Below are 22,996 nucleotides of genomic sequence, written 5' to 3'. Positions count from 1 at the left end.
AATAACTGTGCTTTGAAACATACTCACTCACAGTCACAGCTGAGTTTGGTTCTTCCACTCAGGCAGAGGCATTTTGGGTCGAGGCTTGTCTGCTAACATGGCACGCAAGGACAAAGAAGAAACTCGTCCCACATTTCCTGACCCTTTGGTGCTGGCTGCTGGGGATAGCAAGCTGGCAGAGGCCTCCGTTGGTTGGAATCGGTGGGTAAAGTCACTTCTCATGCAACTATCAGGTTCAGGGTGAAAGAAATGCGCTGGGAGGGGACATGTTATCATTAATGTTGCCAAGATGGACATTTTCTGGGATCAGGGAGCTGCTGCTAATCCAGGAAGTCACTGGCAATGATGAAAAGTGGTTTTCCCTGGGTTGTCCACAGCTTCATTTACCTCTCAAAAAGCGCCTTGGTTGGAGAGGTTCCTTTATCTGGGTGAATCGCATGCTCTCCTCTCTGGAAGATGGCTGTTGGCAAGCAAATCATGACATCACGATGTTGAGAGAATGCTGAGGCTGTGCCTGGGCCTCTTTGGCTGACTCCTCTGGGAAGAGAATGTAGACTCACAGAATGATCTGGATGAAGCGCAGATATAAACATGACTAGGAAAGTTCTAATTTGCCTCCCTTTTCACCATTTCAGAGTGCTTGGAAGAGGGAGTTTGGATTCCTCTTTATTACCATTGGGAAGAGCAGCTGGTGGTATAGGCAGAGGAGTCGACAAGTCTCCCAGTGTGTTTAGCCTGGCCACTCGAGATCCCCCACGGCTGTCACCACCCCCACCTTTGCCCCAGTCCTCATTGCATGCTTCAGACTGCCCTCCTGTCCTGACCATCGAACACAAGGAAAAGTAAGTCCAGAGCACTGCCTTGGTGGCAGAGGGCTTTCTGAGGGGTGCCTTCTGATCTTTGCCTTTGGGCTGGAACACCGTTCTGTTCTGTTCAAAGCCCTCCTTTGGAGACAGTGTGTTTTATTTTTTATTTTTAATTTTTTTGCCATTAGGGAGATTGACAAAGAGGTGGGACAATTCCTGAGGAAGTGCAGTGGGTTTCACAGTGAATATATATAGTGGTATGTACCAGAGAGGGGACTCATGGCCTGTCATTTTCCTACCATTTTCAAGCATTTTCAAGTTCTTTTTTTATGTTAAGATGAGGAAATAGTTTAGGAGAACATTCCAGCACTGCCTAACCTTCTGCAGAACCAAGTCTTTGCTCTTGGCTAGCTGGCCTCATCCGTTCCAGCACTATGGTTGGGACAGGTAGCGTGGCCCTGCCTATCTAACTAGATGCTGCTAAGGATTTCAAGTCTTCAAAGCTTGCATTTGTACATCTTGGTTCTTGGCTTATGTTAAGTGAAGGGTGAAAAAAATCACTTCCACAACCTTTTTGTTGTTGGTGTGGGTTGTTTGTTTGTTGGTATATATGTGGGTACTTTCTTTTTCGTGTTGCCCTATTCTCATCTCAAACTTCTGAGTGAAAGTAAGTCACCTGCCTCAGACCCTGAGTAACAAGAACTACATGCTCTGGCTGCATTCTTTTATTTTTCCTTCCGCCAGAGAGCTTTTAGTGAAGCAAGGATCAAAAGGAACACCTCAATCTTTGGGACTGAACCTCATCAAAATACAGTGTCATAATGAAGCAGTTTATCAATATCATGTGACTTTCAGGTATTTACAGCATTTATTCTCTCTGTCACTCACTTCCTAGAGGGCAGGAATGATGTGGTTTCCTTGGAATAACTGAATGTTTTTCTTTATAATTCTTTTTTTCATATTTTTATTGGTGCAGTATAATTGTACATAATTTTGGGATTCATTGTTCTACATTCACACATGCACATGATGTAACAGTATTATGATAATTCTTGGTGGTCCTCCCCATGCAGTGATGTCTGTAGTCAGATCCTGGCAGGAAATTTAAGATTAATATTTTTGTGTTTTATGTTTTTAAACCATTTTGCCAATTCAGATTTTAACTGAAGAAATACAGGTTTCTGTATGAAGCTAGAATTGGATTTAATGTGAAATGAATAAAGCTTAAGTTACTTAAAACTTAAGAGCCTTTTACTTGCATGTGGCCCTTCCAAGTTATTTTGACTAATTTGGTACTCCTTGTCTTAAATGTACTCTGTATCCCACAAAACCTGGGTTCTCGTCTGCCTGTGTTGTCATAGTCGACATTTGATTAAATTTGAGGGTGAGGAAATAAAGGAAGAGACCTTCAATTATGTGTCAATAACTTTAGGATTTATCATCCTTTTTTAAAAATTAAGATTTATGGGCTGGGGATGTGGCTCAAGTGGTAGTGCGCTTGCCTGGCATGCGTGCGGCCCGGGTTCGATCCTCAGCACCACATACAAACAAAGATATTGTGTCCACCAAAAACTGAAAAATAAATATTAAAAAAACCTCTCTCTTTAAAAAAAATTAAGATTTATATTAGTTTGTGTTCTTCTTGTAAGATCTTAGGGGAGTTGTTAACTAGAAATTGTTAGCAGGAATTGTGAAAGTGAATGACTGCTTTGAAATACCTATGGGAAAAATAAGACAGAAGTCTAATTTTTTAAAAATTGACAGTTACTGTTTGTCAGGTATAATATGATGTTTTGATACATATATACATTATAGAAAGATGAAATCAAGCTCATATACCTGTCACATCACCTACTTGTTTTGTGATGGGAGCATTTAAGGTCTCTTGGCAATTTTGAAATATATAACACATGATTATTAACTATGGTCACCATGCTGTGCAGTAGATCGTTAAAACTATCCTCTCATTTCACTGGAGCTTTGTGCCCTTGACCAACATTTCTCCTCTCCCTCTCCCCCACTGCCTTCCACTATTCCACTCACTGTTTGAGTTTGACTTTACTTTTTAGATTCCACTTATAAGTGAGATTGTGGAGAATTTGTCTTTCTGTGCCGGGCTTATTTCACTTAGCATAATGTCTTGTAGGTTCATCCATGTTGCCACAATGATGGAATTTCTTCTTTTATAAAGACAGTATAGTATTTGTGTGTGTGTGTGTGTGTAATACACAGTACATTTTCTTTATTCATTCAAGCACTAATAGATGTGTCTTGGCTATTGTGACTAGTGATGAAACAAACACAGGAGTGATTTATACTGGTTTTAGTTCCTTTTTATATATATTCATAAATGGGATTGCTAGATCAAATAGGAATTCTGTTTTTGTTTTTTGAGGAACCCCCCTACCTTTTCCCAAAGTGGCTATACTAGGGAGTCTAAATTTTTGAAGGGCAGCTTCTAATTGATAGTAGAAGTGGAAGAATTGAAGAGAAAAGAAACAGTTATGAAGACCAAAGAAAAGAAACAGTTACGAAGACTTAATTTGAATGAGGAAGAAGGGGTTGACTTTGGCCACAGGAAAAAATGTTTCTGGATTTACTTACAAGGGGGTTCTTGGTTATTTCCTAATTTCTCTGTTTGAATTATAGAGGAAAATATCTAAAAGACTAAAGAAGCAGGGAGAGCATAGGCCACTTTAAAAGCTTGTAATAAGAATGAGAAAGGAATAGTTCCAGTGGGCAGCAGGGAGGCTTCAAGAGGGGTAGGAAAGCCCAGCAGGAACAGGGAAGGAGCCAGGAAAGGGAGCAGGCCTGCTGGGAAAGGAAGGGGAGGAGTCCAGTGTTGCAGAGGGGGTAGAGACTTTCTCTGAGAATGGCTTGATAAACCTTAAGGAAACAGAAATGGTCCTTTGAGTTCCCGTAGATCTGAGGTCACTCAGCATTGAATGGGCCATGGAGAAGACATGGAATGTAGGGTTTGTGATTGTAGATATGGACCTGTGAAGCTGCAATGTGAAGGTGCTTCTAGGTCAGTGAGAGAATACTGAGCAGATTCAATGAAGTGGGCATCCTGCAGCTTCCCCATTGTACATGAAGGGGATCTAGGAAGAGAAACTTAAATAGTGTGTTCAGAGGGTAGCTCTGTGTATGCAGGTCTGAAGTGCTCCAGAATCTGAAACCTTTTGAGCACTGACATAACATCAGTGGAAAATTCCACACCATGACATTTCATTTAGTGCCCAAAGTTATTTAAAATACTGATAAAATGACCTTCATGCTATGTGCATGGTATATATCAAACATAATGAATTTCATTTTAAGACTGAGGTGCCATCCCCAAGAAATTTCATTATATCTGCAAATATTCCACAATCCAAAACACTTTTGGTCCCAAACCTTTCAAAAAAAGTTATATTCAACCTGTATTTAAAATTTTTTCAAAGAAATGTGATGTTAGCATGGGAGTGTTTAATTTTAGGGACAACTATATTGGATTACCACTTGATTTTTTTTAAAAGTCTTTCTTCACATACTTGAACACCCTTGACCCTTTTAACCTTGTGTTTGTTCAAACTTTGGAGTTGTAAAGTAAGGTTGTATATTACTGTGATATAATGGGACAATCGTTGTACAGAGTAGCTGCTGATACTTTTTGAAGTTTAATATTTGTAACAATGAAAATTAATAAAATATTGAAATAGCCCTAAGTGAAAAATAGCCAAAGTAAAATCCTGTTTTTTAAAAAGCACCTTTTTAAAAAGTATATTCCTCTGAGGATTCTAGAGCTGGAATTAATAAACCACAGTTGGTCCAAAGGTCAAACGTGGCCCATAGCCTGTTTTTGTAATGAAGTTCTATTGGCACATAGTTACACAGTAGTTTACATATGTTTATGGCAGAGTCTTACGGTAGATTTGCAAGATTTTGCCCCACAAAACCTAAAATATTTATAATTTGCCCCTTATAAAGGTTTTTGATCCCCTGATCTAAAGTCCCCTGGCTATACACACTGACATGTTATGGCAAATGTCCTTGGGGTTAGAATTATGGATTGTTTTTATTTTTATTTATTTATTTATTTTTTGTAATTATAGATGGACAGAATGCCTTTGTTTTATTTGTTTATTTTTATGTGGTGCTGAGGATCAAACCAAGTGCCTCACACATGCTAAGCAAGCACACTGCCACTGAGCTTTAGCCCCAGCCCTGTTTTTATTTATTTTTTCCTAAATTTCCCAATGTTTCTGTGATGAGCAGGTGTTCCTGAGTCCATTGTAGTTTTATTAGACATCTATGTATTTTTTAACATGACCACTAGATGGAGCACTTACAAACGCTGCTTCTCTGATAACCCCTTTACCTATTGCACAGCTGTAGTAAATATTGTTATATAAGCCAAATTGAAGTGAAATCCTTTTTATTATTTTCCAGCCCCAACGTGGAGTGTAAAAGCATGAGATTTGGCATGTTGAAAGACCATCAAGCTGTCACTGGAACTGTCACTGCTTTTGATGGATCTATTCTCTATCTGCCTATTAAGCTTCAGCAAGTGAGACCAAAGAGGACGTGTACTTTGGGTGAAACCTAAGAGTGTCTGGTGTTTTGAGTGGTGGGAAACCATAGAGTTGAACCTTTTCATTTTTAGATGGAAGGCAGATATCTGCAGAACAAAATAAAAATTCTTCAGTTTGAGTTCTATAAGAAGTACCTTCTCACATAAGAGACCTTTGATCTCAGTGATAAAGAATGACTTAAAATTTCAACTTCAAATTTTATTGGGTTTATATTACCAAATAATTTCTTAAATCCTGGTTGTCATGCTGTGACTTTGCTTTTGTAGGCATCAAAGTGAGGGGGGAAACATTTTGAAATATTTTGGTATTGTTGGATTAGATTAGGCCTTGGTAATTTTGTCATTTCTTTTTACTTGTGTATATATATTTTTTGTTAGGTTCTTGAGTTAAAAAGTCAAAGGAAAACTGATGATGCCGAGATCAGCATTAAGATTCAATTGACAAAGATCCTGGAGCCCTGTTCTGATTTGTGCATTCCCTTCTACAATGTTGTTTTCCGACGGTGAGAAAATAGCTGCAGTCTTACTTTGCTTTAATTTCCATTTTGTATTTGCAGTAGTGCTCTTCAAGAAGCTTATAGCATTATATGCAGTGTGTATGTGTATAGTTGGTTTAAATAAATAATTAAATTATTAAATGTTTAATAAATAAATTTGTTATTTACAATATATAATAATCCAAAAAGGATTGCTAAGCATTTAATAAGTAAATGGATTATCTTGATGCTAACTTAACGATTATTTCACAAGTGATAGGCCAAGTTTGGGTAAATTAGATTGGGTTTGGGGATAATTGGAAATATTTGTTGGGAGAATTTTTCCAGTTCCTGAATTTCAGGATTACAGACAGCTCATAATTGTTTAATTTCTTTTGAGATTCCCTAATTTTCTTACAGCTTTTATTCCCAAACTGCCTCTTATTTGATGAAATAGAACTTATATAGACCTAATTCTATTTGCCATATTTGTTATTCACACACTTAGAAATTGGTATTCTCTTTAGCTAATGGTGACAAGTAATGTAAATTAAGCCTGGCGGATAACTCAGTATTTGGCTAGCTAGTAAGGAGGAAAGACTGCGGTCACTTGCACATACTCCAAGATAAATGCTTTGATAATCTTTATTTTTCTTTTAGCAACACTGGTCTTAACAGAAAATTTGGATTGTACAAAGAAAAAAAACATTTCTGACCCTTTAGGTTTCAAAAAGAAATCATAGCTAAGAGAAATGGAGCTTAATTTTGTTATTTTTCTATTAGGAAACCCATTGTAGGTCTGGGGAATGTATCTCAGTGTTAGAGTGCTTGCCTAGTATGTGTAAGGCCCTGGGTCATCCTAGCACTGCAAAAAAAGAAAGAAAGAAAGAAAAAAATGTATATATAGAGAAAGCTCATTCCTGCTCTTTATTTCAGAGTAATGAAACTTTTAGATATGAAGCTCGTGGGAAGAAACTTCTATGACCCTACAAGTGCTATGGTATTGCAACAACACAGGTTGGTGGTTTTTTACACCTTATTTTTTACTTTTGAATATACTGGAAAGGAAATTTTCATTGTGACTATCCTACTAAGGACAAAAATTCAACAATTTTATGGTAGTGAATACAATTAGTTAAACTTTTTTTTTTTTAGCTTAGATTTTTAGTAAACTTTAGTAATGTCAATTTAATTTAGTTTGTTTCCTGGGGCTTCCTCATTGTTATCAGGAAAGGGCAATATCAGCTCAAAATATTATTTCACTTGGGGGTATGGAAATGCCCGTTTTCCTTTGGGACTCTAGGGTAAAGGCCACCTCTCTCTCCAGATTGCAGATCTGGCCTGGCTATGCAGCCAGCATCCGCAGGACAGATGGAGGTCTCTTCCTGCTAGCTGATGTGTCCCACAAGGTCATTCGAAATGATTCTGTGCTGGATGTCATGTGAGTAAATGATAGGATCATCCTTTAACATTGCTGATGATTTTCTGAAAGGTTCAGTAATAGCCAGTCATAATATAGATTAGCCACTGTTCCATTTGCAATTTTAATTGTAGAATGGAATAAGAGAACTGAATGGATATGTTCTTGTCCCTCAGTCCTACCAAGATGGGCATCTGAACAGACATCTACTGTGCTTTGAGGAATCATATTTCTTGGGTGGTCTAAATCAAATTAGATCTAGATTTGAGCCCCTGTTCTCTGAGATTATCAGAAATCTTGTGTCAGGTATCACCCCATTATATCATGGGATATGGGGTATATGTGGCCGTGGTTCTTACTGTGACTGCAGTGTCCAGGCACTCACTCCACCCCAGAGCATGACTGTGGTTCTTGGGACCCCTGCAACTGGTATGGCTACCTTTGTCCTCTGAGCCTTTGTGTTCTTATGGACCCCTGGAAACCAAAAAAGGCCAGTTATTTTCTGGAGGTCAGAAGGGCCGGGTCTTAAGAAACATGGTAGCTTTTCCTTTCATCACCTCAGCATGGTTTGTGTACCACCCTGAGTCAACTAAAATTTAACAAATGAGCTTAAAGTTCATATGTTGTTATTAAGTTCTCAGTAATTCATTTAATGGCCTGTCCTCCCAGAACTCAGTACCATCTTAGAATGTCTGGCAAATCCTGATGGGCTACAGTTTGACGGGTTGCTCTCCAGCTGGCTAGGCACCCCTGTCTTGGAACTCCCTCTTCCCCTCAGGTTCCATTCCTCCTGCTTCCATCGTTGTTCCTTGCCTCAGTGTACAGCATAACCTTTAGTATTTCCTGAAGAAGAGTGCATAGGAGGAAATGATTTTGAGACCTTACTTGTGTGTGAATGTCTTTGGGTCACCTTAGGGAGATCCGGTGTAAAGTTCTAGGTTGGAAGTACTTTTCCTTTAGAATTGTGAAGGCATCACTTTCCCATGTTTTCACTTTAAGATTTGCTGTTAAAAGACCTAGAGCCATTTTGATTTCTGATTCCAGAGTCTTTGTATGTCTCCCCTCAGGCCTCCTGGCCCTTTCAAAACAAAAAGAAGTTTTCTTTACCTCAGTCTCCTTAAAGGTTTTTTTGTGTTCTGTATTCCTTTCTGTCCATGTTAGGATTGTATCTGGAATGAGTTTCTTTTTGTCTGAAGAAACTCCCTATTGAATCTGCTGATGACAAATTCTCTCAAATTTTATCTAAAAATGTTTTTTATTTTGTGTTTAAATTAGAATTCTGGATTTGGCAGATTTTTTTTTTCAACACTTTGAAGATATTTCATTATCTTCTGGTTTACGTTGTTTCTGTTGACAAATAATTACCAGTGTTACTGCTGTCTCTTAAATTGCTTATTACCATCTTTGGTTTTCAGAAGTTTTACTGTAACATATTTAATTGTGGTTTCTGTTAAAGAAGAAATCATGATACTGTTGAAGAATGTCAAAGCAGCCAGGCATGGTGGTACTTGCCTGTGATCCCAGCAACTTGGGAGGCTGAGGCAGGAGGATTGCAAGTATTCAAGCTTAAGGCAAGCCTCGGCAACTTAGTAAGACCCTGTCTCAAAATTTTTAAAAAGGCGAGAGGTGGGTGATCTGTAGCTCAGTGTAGAGTGCTCCCAGATTCCACTCCTAGGAACACACACACAAAAAAAGTTAAGGCAGATTTTGTGCAGGAATCTTGTGGCAGAAGGGTTTTTTCAGTGCAGGAGAAAGATTGGATTCAACTCCAAATACAACAAGGAAAAGTGGGAATTTATAGCCAAGGAGTAGTGTGAGTGTCAGTGGATGAAAAACATCTGGGGTTGGGGAGATTCTGGCTCAATAAACCTAACAGGATTCTTGCTGCAGGCTGGCCCTGGGGGTGTCAGATAGCACAGTGGTCAGATAGGAAGGGTGGGGATTCTGGCTAATCCAATGTAGTAGAATTCTTGAACAATGCAGTAATGAAAACGGAAGCCCAAAAGTTAGAGCCTGGTTGCAGAGAGAATTCAAAAGAACATGAGGTAGAGTTTGGTAAAAGATCTTGGTTGTTTCCCAGGGTTTGTGCTGCCTGGCCCTGGCCTCTTCGTTAAACAAGCACTGTACTTATTGACATGGCTCCAATGTGTACAATATGGTAAGAATGAGGTGATGTCACCTTTTTCCCCCCCTAAGACCAGGGGTTGAATCCAAATCCTCACACATGCTAGGCACTGAACTACATCCCCAACCCTTTTTATTTTATTTTGAGGCAGAATCTTTTTTTTTTTTTAATATTTATTTTTCAATTGTCAGTGGGCACAACATTTTATTTTTATTTTATGTGGTGCTGAGGATCAAACCCAGCGCCCCGCGCATGCCAGGCGAGCGCGTTACAGCTTGAGCCACATCCCCAGCCCCTTGAGGCAGGATCTTGCGGAACTGCTAAAGCCATCCTCCAATTTATGATCCTCCTGTCTCCGCCTTTCAAGCAGCTGGGATTACAGGTGTGCACCACCATTCCTGACTGAGGGGATGTCACTTCTGAGAATAGATTATAGAGAGTTTGTTTTCTGCTTCGGTGCTCACTCTGTCTCATGGACACTTACCCTCGGGGCAGTCAGCTACTATGCTGTGGGCAGTTCTGTGGAGTGGCCCAAGTGAGCTTGGAAGCGTATCCTACTCCATTTAAGCCTTGAGACTTGAAATCTTGCCACACTTCAGGAGCCCCTGAACCAAGGCACTCAGCTGACCAAATTCAAATTCCTGACCCACAGAAACTGTAAGATAATAAGTCTACAAATACACATATACGTAAATAAAATAATATATAAATATATGGACAAAAGTGTGTGATTTTATTGATTTATTTGCAGTGCTAGGGATCAAACCCAGGTCCTCTCATATGCTAGGCAAGCTTTCTACCAGGGAGCTACACCTTCAGTCCCTGTGTGATCTTTTTAAACAACTTTATTGAGATATAATTCGCACACTGTGCAATCCACTCATTTATAGGGTATGGTTTGATGTCTTGTATAAAGCAGCACTGTACATTCATCACTACAGTTTTTCTTTTTTAAGGTGCTAGGTAGGGATTGAACTCAGGCATTATGCATGCTAAGTAAACACTATCACTGTACTATGTCTGCATCCTTTTTTTTTTTTTTTTTTTCAATTTTATTTTGAGACAGGGTCTTGCTATGACCCTGTAACCCATGCTGGCCTTGAATTTTCTGTTCTCCCACCTTGACCTCCTGATAGTTGGGATTACAGGTAGACCACACCTGGCTCACTACCATCAGTTTCAGAACATTTCCTTCACCCCATAAAGAATCCCCACTGTCCTTAGCTTTCACTTCCCATTCCTCCATCATCCCTCAGACCTAGGCAATATGAATTTATTGTCTGTCTATCCCACTGGCTCCAAACATTTCATATGAATGGAATCCATGTGAAATGGCTTCTTTTTTAAATTTTTAATTTTTTTTTAGTTGTAGTTGGACACAATACCTTTATTTTATTTATTTTTATGTGGTGTTAGGGAGCGAACCCAGCGCTTCATATGTGCTAGACGAGTGCTCCACTGCGGAGCCACAACCCCAGCTCCCCCTTGGCTTCTTTTCGTTTGTTTGTTTTTTGGTACTGAGGACTAAACCCAAGGGCTCTCAACCACTGAGCCACATCCCCAGCCCTTTTTATTTTGTGACAGGGTCTTACTAAGTTGTTCAGGGCCTTACTGAGTTGCTAAGGCTGGCTTTAAACTCACAATCCTCCTGCCTCAGCCTCCCAAGCTACTGGGATTACAGTGACCATACCTAGCAGCATAATGTTTTCGCGGTCCACCCATGCTGTAGCATTTATCAGTATTTTTCCTTTTAGCGGCTGAATAACATTTCACTGTATCAATATATATTTTGTAAATTGTTTTTCCATTTGTTAGTTGATAGTCATTTGGGTTTTTGCCTTTTGGCTATTATGAATAATGATTCATGTACAAATTTTTGTTTGGACATATGTTGTCATTTTTCTTGTATAGATATCTTGAAGTGGAATTGTCGGGTCATGTGCTCTGTTTAACCATTTAAGGGCTGGAAGATTGTTTGTCAGAGCCGATAGACCATTTTATATCCCCACCAGCTGTATAGGAGGGTCCCTGTTTGTCCACATCCTTGCCAATACTTGTTGTCTATTTTTAATTCTAACTTTCCTGCAGTGTGAAGTGATATCTCCATGCATGATTTGCATTTCTCTGATGACTAATGATGTCTAGTATTTTTTTCATATACCCATTGGCCATTTGTGTATCTTCTTGGAGAGGTATCAGTTTCGTTTCTTTGCCCAATTTCATATTGTTTTGTAATTGAGCTGTAGAGTTCTTTATGTATTTTAGTACAGATCTCTTATCAGATGTATAATTTGGAAATATTTTCTCTTATTATATGGATTGCCTTTTTACTTTCTTCACAGTACCCTTTGAAATAAAATTTTTTAAGTTTTGATAAAGACCTATTGTTACTTGTACTTTGGGTGTCATATATGAGAATTTATTCCCCTCAAAGCAGTCTGAGATGATCTATGAAAATGGATTGCTATTCACTTGATCCAGAAAACCCCACAAAATCATGCAAATAGGTTAAAATCTTTGTGTTTAAAAACACATGTGACTGCTCAGGCTATTAAGGATATACATATTATAGAGACTGCCAAGTATCTGAACACTGTCGCTTTATTTACTTTTTTTGTGTGTGTGTGTGATTCTTTGGATTGAACCTAGGAGCACTTTACCCCTGAACTTTATCGCAGGCCTTATTTTTATTTTGAGACAGGGTCTCACTGTGTTTCTGAGGCTGCATTGAACTTGTGATCTTCCTGCCTTTAGTTGCAGAGATTATAGGCAGTTGCCTGGCTGAACAGTGTCACTGTAAAAAAACAATATGTTCCATTCTATCCTTACAATGGTGGAGTTTATTAGTGTTTCCAGGACACATGGTGGGGCTGGACATAGGGTTGATGGTCCCCAAAGCCAATCTTTGGTGCACATGCTTCATAATACAGAGAGTAAAGTTGAATGTAAGGGGTTAGATGTACTTTCTCTGGTCATTGAGCAAAGCCTCTGCACTTAACAGCTCTTAGTAGGATTAACCTGTATATGGGCCTCCCAAGCCACACAGGGATCCACACTGAGAAATACCAGATTGTTCCTAAAGCAGAAGGGGAGTTAGCACAGAAGAAAAAGATATTCTAGAAGAAATTGAAGAAACAAAAACTTGTGAATGTCCCATGTGTGCTTAGACCACTGTAATTTTAAAACAACAATAAGGTCTCATCATGTTGTCCAGACTGGTCTCAAAATCCTGGCCTCAAAAGATCCTCTTGTGGGCTGGGGTTGTGGCTCAGTGGTAGAGCGCTGCCTAGCATATGTGAGGCCCTGGGTTTGATCCTCAGCACCACATAAAAATAAAGATATTGTGTCCAACTACAACTAAAAAATAAATATTAAAAAAAAAGATCTTCTTGTTTCAGCTCCCAATTGCTAAGTACAGGTACATGCCAATATGTCTTACTCTGGTCATTGTAATTTTAAGTCACAATGTTTTTTACAAGTACAAAGGAGAGTGCAAGAGTTAGGGTTGTAGTGTACCTTGATATAAGAAGCAGACCTTTTTTCCAGGATGAGGTCCAGACTTTGACTTAGGCAAACTCATGCTGAACAAGAAAGAAAAGCACTAGCTAGGCATAGTGGCATATGCTGTAATCCCAGAGGCTCTGGAAGATCACGGGTTCAAAGCCAGCCTCAGCATCAGTAAGGTGCTAAGCAACTTGGTGAGACCCTGTCTCTAAATAAAATATAAAATAGGGCTGGGGACATGGCTCAGTGGTTGAGTGCCCTTGAGTCCCTGAGTTCAATCCCTAGTACTCCCTCTCCCCCGAAAAAAGAAAAGTACTAAGGTCATCCAGGAATTTGGGAACTCTATCTCAGAGTCCAGCCTCAGATAGGAAGGGGCTGTGAGATCAGTAACTCAACTGTCATTGACCACGGAATATGGACTGAATAAACACCTTTTGCAAATTTTGACAAGATTGGACTGCTCTCATGAATTTGACCAAATGTTAGCAGTTTGTGTTCTAGTCTAATGTACTTCCAACTTGAGTATCCTTACTAATTTACTTTGACACTTTTGTCATAAATGTCTGAGGTAGGTTCTTATGTAATTTAAAACTATAATTTCCCCCTGAATACTGCATTGGCTAGAACTCCTGAATTTTTTGTTGTTGCTGAGCATTGAACCCAGGGCTTCATGCATGCTAAAAAAAAAAAGAGAGAGAGAGAAAAGGGGAATGGAATCCTAACTAGAAAAGTTATACTCCATGTATAAATGATATGTTTAAATATACTCATGTATCTCTAACGAGAAAAAATAAAAATTGTAATAAACAGTGGCCTTGTTCATTAGGTTCAAGGAGAAAAAAATGAATACAGGGCTTGAGGGTATAGCTTAGTGGTAGAATGCTTGCCTAGCATGCATGAGGCTCTGGGTTCACTCCCTAGTACTTCAGAACAAAAATAAACATAAAACCCTATGTACTGTTGATCAACATGGTATAAACAGGAAGCCAAAATTCATAAAAGGTTCTGAAATAAAATCTCTAAAATATCATTTTTAGAGAGTAGTTAGCTTTACCACCTCACTGTCTCTGTGTATGATGTGTGTTTGAATACCTGTCCCTCTAATTAATTTTTTTCAACTCAGATGTCTGTTCTTTAATAAATATCATTTTTTTGTTGTAGTTGGACACAATATCTTTATTTTATTTTTATGTGTGCTGAGAATCGAACCCAGGGCCTTGCATGTGCCAGGCAAGCACTCTACTGCTGAGCCACAATCCCAACCCCTGATGGTTTTTTTCTGTTGTTGTTTTTTCTGGTACTGGGGAATGGATTAAAAAACATTCTATCTCTGAGTTTCATCCCCAGCCCTTCTTTTTATTTTATTTTGATATGTGGTCTCACTAACTTGTCTGCAGTGGCCTCAAACATGGCAATTCTCCTGCTTCACCCCCCCAGTTGCTGGGATTATAGGTGTTCACCACTGTGCCCAGGTCAACTGTAGGCAGGAAAAATAAATCATAGTGCATGACCTAGAAAGCATTTTTAACAAGTTACACATACTATGTCATTTGATCATTTTTGAAAAAATTAGTTTTTGCCAATGATACCTGTTTTTAAACATTTTAAAATTGTTGAGGTGGTAGTGCACACCTATAATCCCAGCAATTTGGGAGGCTGAGGCAGGATGATGGCAAGTTCAGGACCAATCTCAGAAATTTAGCAAAGCCTAAGCAACTTAGCAAGACCCTGTCTCAAAAAATATAAAAAGGGCTGAGGATGTGGCTTAGAGGTTCAGCACCCTAGATTCAATCTCCAGTACCAAAAAAAAAGAATGAAAGAGAAAAAAATTAAGGTGGGGGAGGACCATAAGAGGTTAAAAAAAAAACAAACCAAAATAAAATTGCTGTGATTTTTTTTTTTTTCTTTTTTGGCCGGGGGACTGGATGCTGGGGTTCAACCCCAGAGCCTCATGCATGCTAGGCAAGTGCTCTACCACTGGGCCACACCCTTAACCCTACTATGTGTTTTAAAATTGCTTTAAATTCTATGTTATATATATAACATTTACTATTTTAGCACAAAAATCACCATTTCAACCATTTCAAAATGATAACTTAGGGCTGAGGGTGTGGCTCAATGGTAGGGTGCTTGCCTGGCATGCACAAAGTCTGGGGTTCAATCCCCAGCACCAAAACAAAAACAAATAAACAAAAAATAGAAGTGCAAGGTCAGAAGCACTTCTCTACTTTAGTAGAGATAACTTAGTGGCATTAAGTGCATTTATAATGCTGGACCACTATCCTCACTCTGTATCTCTAGGACTTTTTCATCATCTTAAATAGAAACTGTGCCTATTATGCAGTAACTCCCAAGTATGTCTGTTTTAAATATTTATCTTACTTTAAAACGTGTGTGTGTGTGTGTGTGTGTGTAAATGAATGAAAATATTTAAGCAAATAACATTTTGCAAAAAAAAAACAGTTAATTTTTTTTTTAAGAATTAAAAGTAAGGGGCTGGGGATGTGGCTCAAGCAGTAGCGTGCTCGCCTGGCATGCGTGCGGCCTGGGTTCGATTCTCAGCACCACATACAAAGATGTGTCCGCCGAAAACTAAAAAAAAAAAATAAATAAAATATTTTTAAAAAAAAAAAAGAAAAGAAAAGTAAGGTAGGTGCAAAGTCAGTGGTTTTTTATTCTCTAATATTTGATATTGGAATCACAAGATATGGGCCTATATTCCTTATTTTCTGTAATCTTCAATTCATTTTTAGCATTTTCTTGAAGTCTTCCAAATTTAGCATCCATTTTCTATAGTCAGGGGAAAGGGATTTGGTGAGAGAAAATGAAAATTATCACAGGGCTATGAGAATAAATTATAACTTGAAAATTGTTTAAATGTGGCCTCTATAATAGTAGTTGCTTCTGATTTTCCTAATTACATGTCTATTCTGAACTGTCTTTACCAGTCTGTGTATTCAAACTGAGATAAAAGGCCATACATTTTGGTGGGCCTTGTTAACTCTTTCTAATAATCCATTCATTTAAAACATCGAGCACACACATACTGTATCTGATGTGTATTAAGCACTAACTGTACCCATAGCAATGATAATGTTTGCAAACATTCAGTTTTATTATTTTGATAGGCACAGATCTGAGTGTTTTATATTTATAGAGTCATTTTGTTCTCTCAAGAGCATGAGTTAGGTGCTTGTACTGATGCCACAGGAGGAAACTGAGGCATAAAGACATTAAATAACTTGTTCAAAGTCTCACAAAGTAAGCTGGGTGTTGTGCCGCATGCCTGTAATCCCGGTGGTTTGGGAGTCTGAGACAGGAGGATTGCAAGTTCAGACAGTCTCAGCAGTTTAGCAAGGCCCTCAGCAACTTAGCAAAACTTTGTCTCTACATAAAATACAAAAAAGGACTGGGGATGTGGCTCAGTGGTTAAGTGTCCCTGAATTCAATCCCTGGTACCAAAAAAAAAAAAAAAAAGTCTTAACAGCTAGTAAGTAGCAGAGCCGAGCTTTGAATCTGTACAGTTGGCTCCCGAGTCTGGAGTTGGTGTTGAAATCTCTGAGGTTTTTCATTTACTGCAGGCTTTCTTAAGGCAGGTTCTGTAGAATACTCATTACCCAGAATAGTAGTAAATATTCTGAGGTGAAAATTAAAAGGTTGGGGAGGAATCTGTGGTTCAATAAATTGGAGGAAAATAAACTCAGTGTGTTTCTGTAAGTCCTGATGTGGTAATGGACGCTGTGCATCTGTAAAGGGCGTTATAAGATGCAGGAGGCCTCAACTTTCTGATTGTGGACACCGCCCCTACTCCCAATCAACCTCTCAGAGACTATAGTTCGTGAGGAATATATCATGAGTGACACTAGCCACAGGGTAAAGTCCCACTTCCACCCCATCCCCAAACCCTGATTGTCTGCCACCCTTCCTCTGCCTGGAGAGTTGCTGATATCTCTGTCCCAGCCATTTGAGTGGCACTTTTCTCCTCTCAGTAGCTCCTTCTGTAAATGTTGCTCAACTTCCCCAAGTGCCTTTACATGTGGCATCTGTGAGTTTCCTGTGCTGCCTTGGTCATAGTCTTGCTATATGGGTCACTCAAGAGGACATTTGTCTATCTCAGGTCTTCTCATCACTGTTTTTTTTGTTGTTGTTTGTTTGTTTTTTTGTTTTTTTGTACAGGGGATTGAACCCAGGGGCACTTAACCACATCTCCAGCCCTTGCTATTTTGAGACAGGGTCTCCCTAAGTTCCTTAGTGCCTTGGAACTAAGGCAAAATTGCTGAGGCTGGCTCTGAACTCGGGATCCTCCTGCCTTAGCTTCCTGAGCTGCTGGGATCATAGGTGTGTGCCACTGTATCTGACTTACCTCTGGATCTTTAATGCCAGTATCAATGCTTGCCTTGTGATGAGTACTTTGTATTATAATTTCTTTCTTCAACTAGGAAAGGGCATGTGTGGCTTAAGGAATGATTTTCTTGTCCTGTTTGCGTACTTTATCCTAGTGATAATGCAAAATAATTGTTTTGTGATATAAGTACCTTATGTTACAGAATACAGTGAATTTTAATTTGTTGTTGCTTTTAATATGATTTTTATCTTTTCATTATCTTTTTTTTTTTGGTGTGTGTGTGTGTGTGTGTGTGTGTGTGTGTTAATATTAAAAAGGAGAAAGGCAAGAATCCTTCTCTTGAAAGACACAACTGGGGCCCTCTGGTGTCATAGAGCTATAATGAGATCACTAGGTCCCTAAATTACTTACTTGTGTCCTCTGTTCCTTTCATATTACCCTGTCTGTGCAAACGTGATCCGAAAGTCCCTTACCTCTTTCCAAAGGCATGCCATGTATCAGCAGAGCAAGGAAAACTTCCAAGACGAGTGCAGTAAGCTTCTGGTTGGCAATATCGTTATCACCCGATACAACAATCGGACCTATCGTATTGATGATGTAGATTGGAATAAGACTCCAAAAGATAGCTTCACAATGTCTGATGGGAAGGAAATCACATTCCTGGAATACTACAGGTAGAAAGAAGAGATTGGATTTGGCCCAAGGGTGGGGTGGGGTTTAGAGGATATTGAGTTCCATAATAACATTCAACTTCATTATTAAAATAATGAATTTGGCAAAAAACCAAAGGCTGAATATTCTCTTTGATAAGTGGATGCTGATCCATAATGAGGGAAAGGGCATGGAATGAATGGAGGAACTATGAATTGGGCAAAGGGGAGGAAGGAGAATGGGGATGGAGGTAGGAAAGATGGTAGAATGAGAAGGACATCAGTACCCTAGGTACAAGTATGATTGCACAAATGGTACAACTCTACATCATGTAAAACCAGAGAAATGAAAAGTTGTACTCCATTTATATACAATGAAACTAAATGTATTCTGCTGTCATGTATAACTAATTAAAACAAATAAAAATAAAAACCTGCTCTGAAATGGAAAAAAAAAAAATGGGATTGGTAGCATACGTAAGATCCAGTGAGCTTGTTTATGGGGTTGACCTGAATGTGCTGTCCTGACAGTTTCCATTCTTTTAATACTTTGGGAAATTACTACATAAATTAATTGTATTTCCTTACCTGGTTTTGTTAGAATTTTAGCCTGGTTGGAGACATTAAATTCCAGTCCTTAATTATTCAACTAACTTTTCACCTGAAAAAAGTTGCCTGAGCCCATTAGCCTGAGGAAGTTGTTAACATATTTCTTTCTTGGACATTAGCCTTAGTTCTCCTCTTTAATTGCATTGTGACTCAAGCCTACTTTGTCCATTATCCTTTTCCAATGGATTCTTGACACAAGGGTTTTATGTGAATTATAAGCCTCGATCCTGGTAAGAGACAGAGACTCAGTGTGTGTTGCTGTAAGAATATCGATGTCACTCCTGAAAATTTTTCTGCCTCGTCCCTGCTCTAGCAAAAACTATGGAATCACAATTAAGGAAGAAGACCAGCCGCTGCTGATTCACAGGCCCAGCGAGAGACAGAATAACCACGGGACGGTGAGTGTATTGCCTAACTTACACTTCCAGGGCAAGGTGGCTGCTTGTATCATACCCCAAGCCTCAAGGGAGCTGTGGCGCTGTGGTTACTGTGTGGTGGGGAAGCTGGGCAAGGTTTTTGGTCTCATCTGACAAGAGTTGCTGCATCACACTGGTAGGATTTGCTCTTGAAGTCCCCACAAGGAGGAGCTAAATATCCACATAAACAATTCAGATAAAAGGGATAAGGCGAATGTCCTGTGCATAGACATTAAAACCTCTGGATCCAGGAGGGAAGGTATGTTTAAGGGGGGTAGGGCCCTGGGGGGAGGAGAGTGCCCTGTCACCTGACTCCCTGCCTTAAACAGGAGGATCAGGATGAAAGGAAAGAGAGGCACACAGCTTGATGGGTTGTCTTCCCATTGTTTTGAGGCCAGGCAGAAAAGTATGTTTTGTTTTTCTAGGTTTCCCTCTTTTTTTTTTGACAGTTTCATTATTTTTCCTTTTACCCTCTATAGCAGGCTGTTTGTATTGTGACTGAGGGGACAACCAGTGACATGATTGTGCTCCTCAGTGTAAGCTGTGGCCTGGCCATGCTTCCTTGGGCCAGGGGGTCGCCAGCCTCTTTCACTGCTGCCCTCCCTCTCTGTTCTCTCTCCAAAGCTGCTAAAAGGCGAAATCCTCCTGTTGCCCGAGCTTTCCTTCATGACTGGGATCCCAGAGAAGATGAAGAAGGACTTCAGAGCCATGAAGGTTGGCATCTACTGTTTCCAGGGGAAAAACTCCTCCTGTGTTGAGTGGTCACCTGAGCTAGCAGTTTGACTTAGAACTGGACCAGATTCTGGCTCTCACTGTGGCTTGTGTTGTCACCTGGGCAAGCCCTTTCTTTCAAACTCCTCTATCAGAAACAGGATCTGTGACTCTTCCCCCACTGATGTGGAAAAGCATGTCACAGCTTCCTTTTGAGGTAATTAGGGCAGCAGAGGGACTGAATTTCAAAGTTAAAGAGCCCTGTCTCCATCCTGAAGATATGGATGATGGGTGACTGGCCGTGTGACTGCACATGAGGTTCTGGAGAGAACTAAAAGATAATAGCATGCCTTCCGATTGTTTGAAGGTATGGAGACAAGCAAAAAGTCAGTGAGAAGATGAATATAGACATTTGTCTCACAGGGCTGTGAGGTGCCGGGACTGTGAGCTAGCCAGAACTAGCTGAGAAGCAGAGGTAGGGACAGTGCCCCTCCCAGGCAGTATGTGGCTGAGCTTCCACCCGCTGCCTGCCACTCTAGGGTCCATGCTTGAGCTACTCTGCTATCTTGCTTTCCTTGCCTGTCCTGGACTTAAATGCCAAGTCAAATTTTAATTAGTATCCTAAAGATCTTGGAGTGAAGCTGAATATTCCTGTGGGAGATTTCTTTCTTCTCTGTTACCTTCTTCTATGATTATGTAGGTCAAGGCCCTTTCTTTACAACTGCTAGTTACCTAATGACTTTATGATCACAGAGCTATCTAGATAGCCCCATAGCTGTTGTTCTGCACAGCAGCTGTACAACTCATTAGTTCAAAAAGAACAAATAAAGAACTCACATGATTCAGAATCTTCATATACACTTGCTAGATATTACTCAATAAAAGTATTTAGCAGGCATCCATATGGGTCAACACTGTGGCAAGTTCTGGGCAACAAGTGCCTCGTGCTAACATCAAATGGCTAGTATAGTGTGACAAAGTGTAAGACTGAATGTGGTTTGCTCTTTTGTTGTGTATGGCTAGACGCTGGCATATGTTTTTTCCTCTGACTTTTCTCAAATTTTAAATAGGTGTACTCAAGCCCTTTTTGCTTGAGTCTTTTTTCATAGACTCTGTTTGGAATTTCTAAATTTAGAACAAGCTTTGAGGAAGCTAAAAGATTTAGATCTCATAAGAAAAAGTCAGTAACCTTTAAAATTCTTTTATTATTCAAGTTTTAATGTATACCTTTTTCACATTTCTGAGAAAGATTTACAGAAGTCCTCCATGATATTTGAAAATTTCTGCCGAGTTAAAAAAATTAAATAGGGACTAAGGATGTAATTCAGTGGTAAAGCATTTTCCTAGTGTGGCAAATCTGAAACAGCATCCCCAAACCTAAAGAGGTTTATGGAAATATTTCAGACACATTTGGGTTTGTATATCTAACTTCATATAAGATAAATTAATATTTACATTTTGTGTGTGTGTGTGGCAGTGCTGGGGATTGAACCCAGGGCCTTGTACATGTTAGGCAAATGCGCTACTTCTGAGCCACACCCCCAGCCCAATACTTTAACTTATTATCTCCATTTTACTTCTATTTAGGATTTGACCCAGCAGATCAACCTGAGCCCCAAACAGCACCATAATGCTTTAGAATGCTTACTACAGAGAATTTCAAAGAATGAGACGGCCAACAACGAACTGACACGTTGGGGCCTCTGTCTACAAAAGGATGTGCACAAGGTAAACCAGAAGATGTGAAGGTGCAGGAACAGAATCAGCTGAGGTTCTAGAGCTGTGTGAGGCCAGCTGACAGCCTCCTCGTTTGACTTCATTGTGGAGTTTTTGCTTTATTCTTATACCTTTTTTTTTTTTCATTAGATGGTACTTAAATTTCCTTAAATTATGCTAGTATCATTTACAGATTTTTTTTCCCTCTGTATTTTCAAGGGATCTAAGCTAATAATTTCTGGTCAGATAGCCATCAAGAGGAATGAGTATTCACTGACAACTTACTTCAATTTAGTTTTTCAACCCAAATTATTATTAAAGTTCTGTATGTCTTTCTGTTTCCTTTTTTTTGTTGTTGTTCTTTTATTCCCCAAGTTGTTTTTTCTCAATTAATTAATTTGTGTTTTCTTGAATATGCTACTGTTATTCCTTCTGTAGACCTAAAAGGTCTCCAGCTTGTGTACTGGAATTATCTGGTGGCCTTTTCCATCTGGGTTTGCCTGAGTTGCTCCAATCCCTGTCATCTTGGTTGTCTTGATCAAGTTGCTTAGCATCTCTTTGTTTCCATATCTGTAAAATGAGGATAATGGTTGAGTTAAAAAAATTAAATAGGGACTAAGGATGTAATTCAGTGGCAGAGCATTTTCCTAGCATGGCAAATCTGAAGCAGCATCCCCAAACCTGAAAAAAATTAATTAAATAGGGTGAGGGTGTTGCCTCTTTTTATCTTATTAAGAAATTTTACCTTTAATTTTCTCTTTTTAAGTTTCCCATAAAATACTTTATATTTTATGCCTCTATCACTGGTTCTAAGGAGATAATGTTTTCCAACCATTTTCATGAAAGAATAGTACCTATAAGCATTTTACCCACATTTGTCCAGATTTCGATTGACATGGATCTTGCTGATAGAAGTTTCATTTTTCTGCTATTCTCTTTTTTTTTCCTGCTATTCTCAAAAGTTGTAATGGGGCAAATCTATGACGTAGAGATGACTAGGCCTCAGAGTCATCAGAATCAGTGTTTTCCCATGTAGTGTTCATAGATGAATGCTTAATAAAGTCATAATACTTTATATTCTGTTTAGATTGAAGGACGTGTTCTACCAATGGAAAGAATTAACTTAAGAAATACTTCATTTATCACATCTCAGGACCTAAACTGGATTAAGGAAGTAACCAGAGACTTTTCCATCTTAACTGTAAGTGATTTTTGAAGGGATAAAGAGAAAACCATTATCCCCAGAATACTGAAATTTGGAGGCAGAAATGAGAGAAAGTACCACTGAATTCCATTCTAAATTCCCTATTAAACAAGGGTCCTTCAAACAAAGCAGAGGAGGAGTTGTTATGGGAAGTAGAGAAGGAAATTGTTGCCATAGTGATTCATCTTATGCCAGCTCATGGCCCACTCTCCTCCTTTATTCCTTCTTTCTTTCTCCTTTCTCCCTCTTTTTCACTGAGGGCAGGAGGTGTTTTTATCCTTGAAAGAAGTCAAAACAGTACCCCACCAAGGCAACTGGCACATTAGCTATTTGAATCAAATAACAAAGTGGTATATAATTATTTCTAAGTATTTTGACCAGCCTGGTCTTTGTGGCCATGTATAAAATATTTATATTTAAAAATTTTTGAGATTTTAATTG

The 22,996-nt window shown here is 39.1% G+C and overlaps 1 protein-coding gene across 1 annotated transcript in view; it reads left to right on the top strand.

Moving 5' to 3' along the window:
- The window catches only part of Piwil2 (piwi like RNA-mediated gene silencing 2), a 54,753-nt gene that overhangs the window by 2,370 nt on the left and 29,387 nt on the right, over positions 1–22,996 (top strand). The window contains exons 3-14 of the mRNA XM_026397531.2: positions 63–201; positions 636–842; positions 1,551–1,661; positions 5,238–5,355; positions 5,758–5,882; positions 6,792–6,872; positions 7,183–7,296; positions 17,735–17,923; positions 18,822–18,906; positions 19,549–19,638; positions 21,223–21,363; positions 22,439–22,552. Coding sequence (XP_026253316.1) covers positions 63–201; positions 636–842; positions 1,551–1,661; positions 5,238–5,355; positions 5,758–5,882; positions 6,792–6,872; positions 7,183–7,296; positions 17,735–17,923; positions 18,822–18,906; positions 19,549–19,638; positions 21,223–21,363; positions 22,439–22,552 — 1,514 coding nt within the window. The remainder of the gene's footprint in view (positions 1–62; positions 202–635; positions 843–1,550; positions 1,662–5,237; positions 5,356–5,757; positions 5,883–6,791; positions 6,873–7,182; positions 7,297–17,734; positions 17,924–18,821; positions 18,907–19,548; positions 19,639–21,222; positions 21,364–22,438; positions 22,553–22,996) is intronic.

The sequence above is a fragment of the Urocitellus parryii genome, chromosome 14, assembly GCF_045843805.1.
Source record: "Urocitellus parryii isolate mUroPar1 chromosome 14, mUroPar1.hap1, whole genome shotgun sequence".
NCBI classification, from domain to species: Eukaryota; Metazoa; Chordata; class Mammalia; order Rodentia; family Sciuridae; genus Urocitellus; species Urocitellus parryii.
Note: the sequence above shows the minus strand (reverse complement) of the source record. Positions and strands in the feature narration are given on the sequence as shown.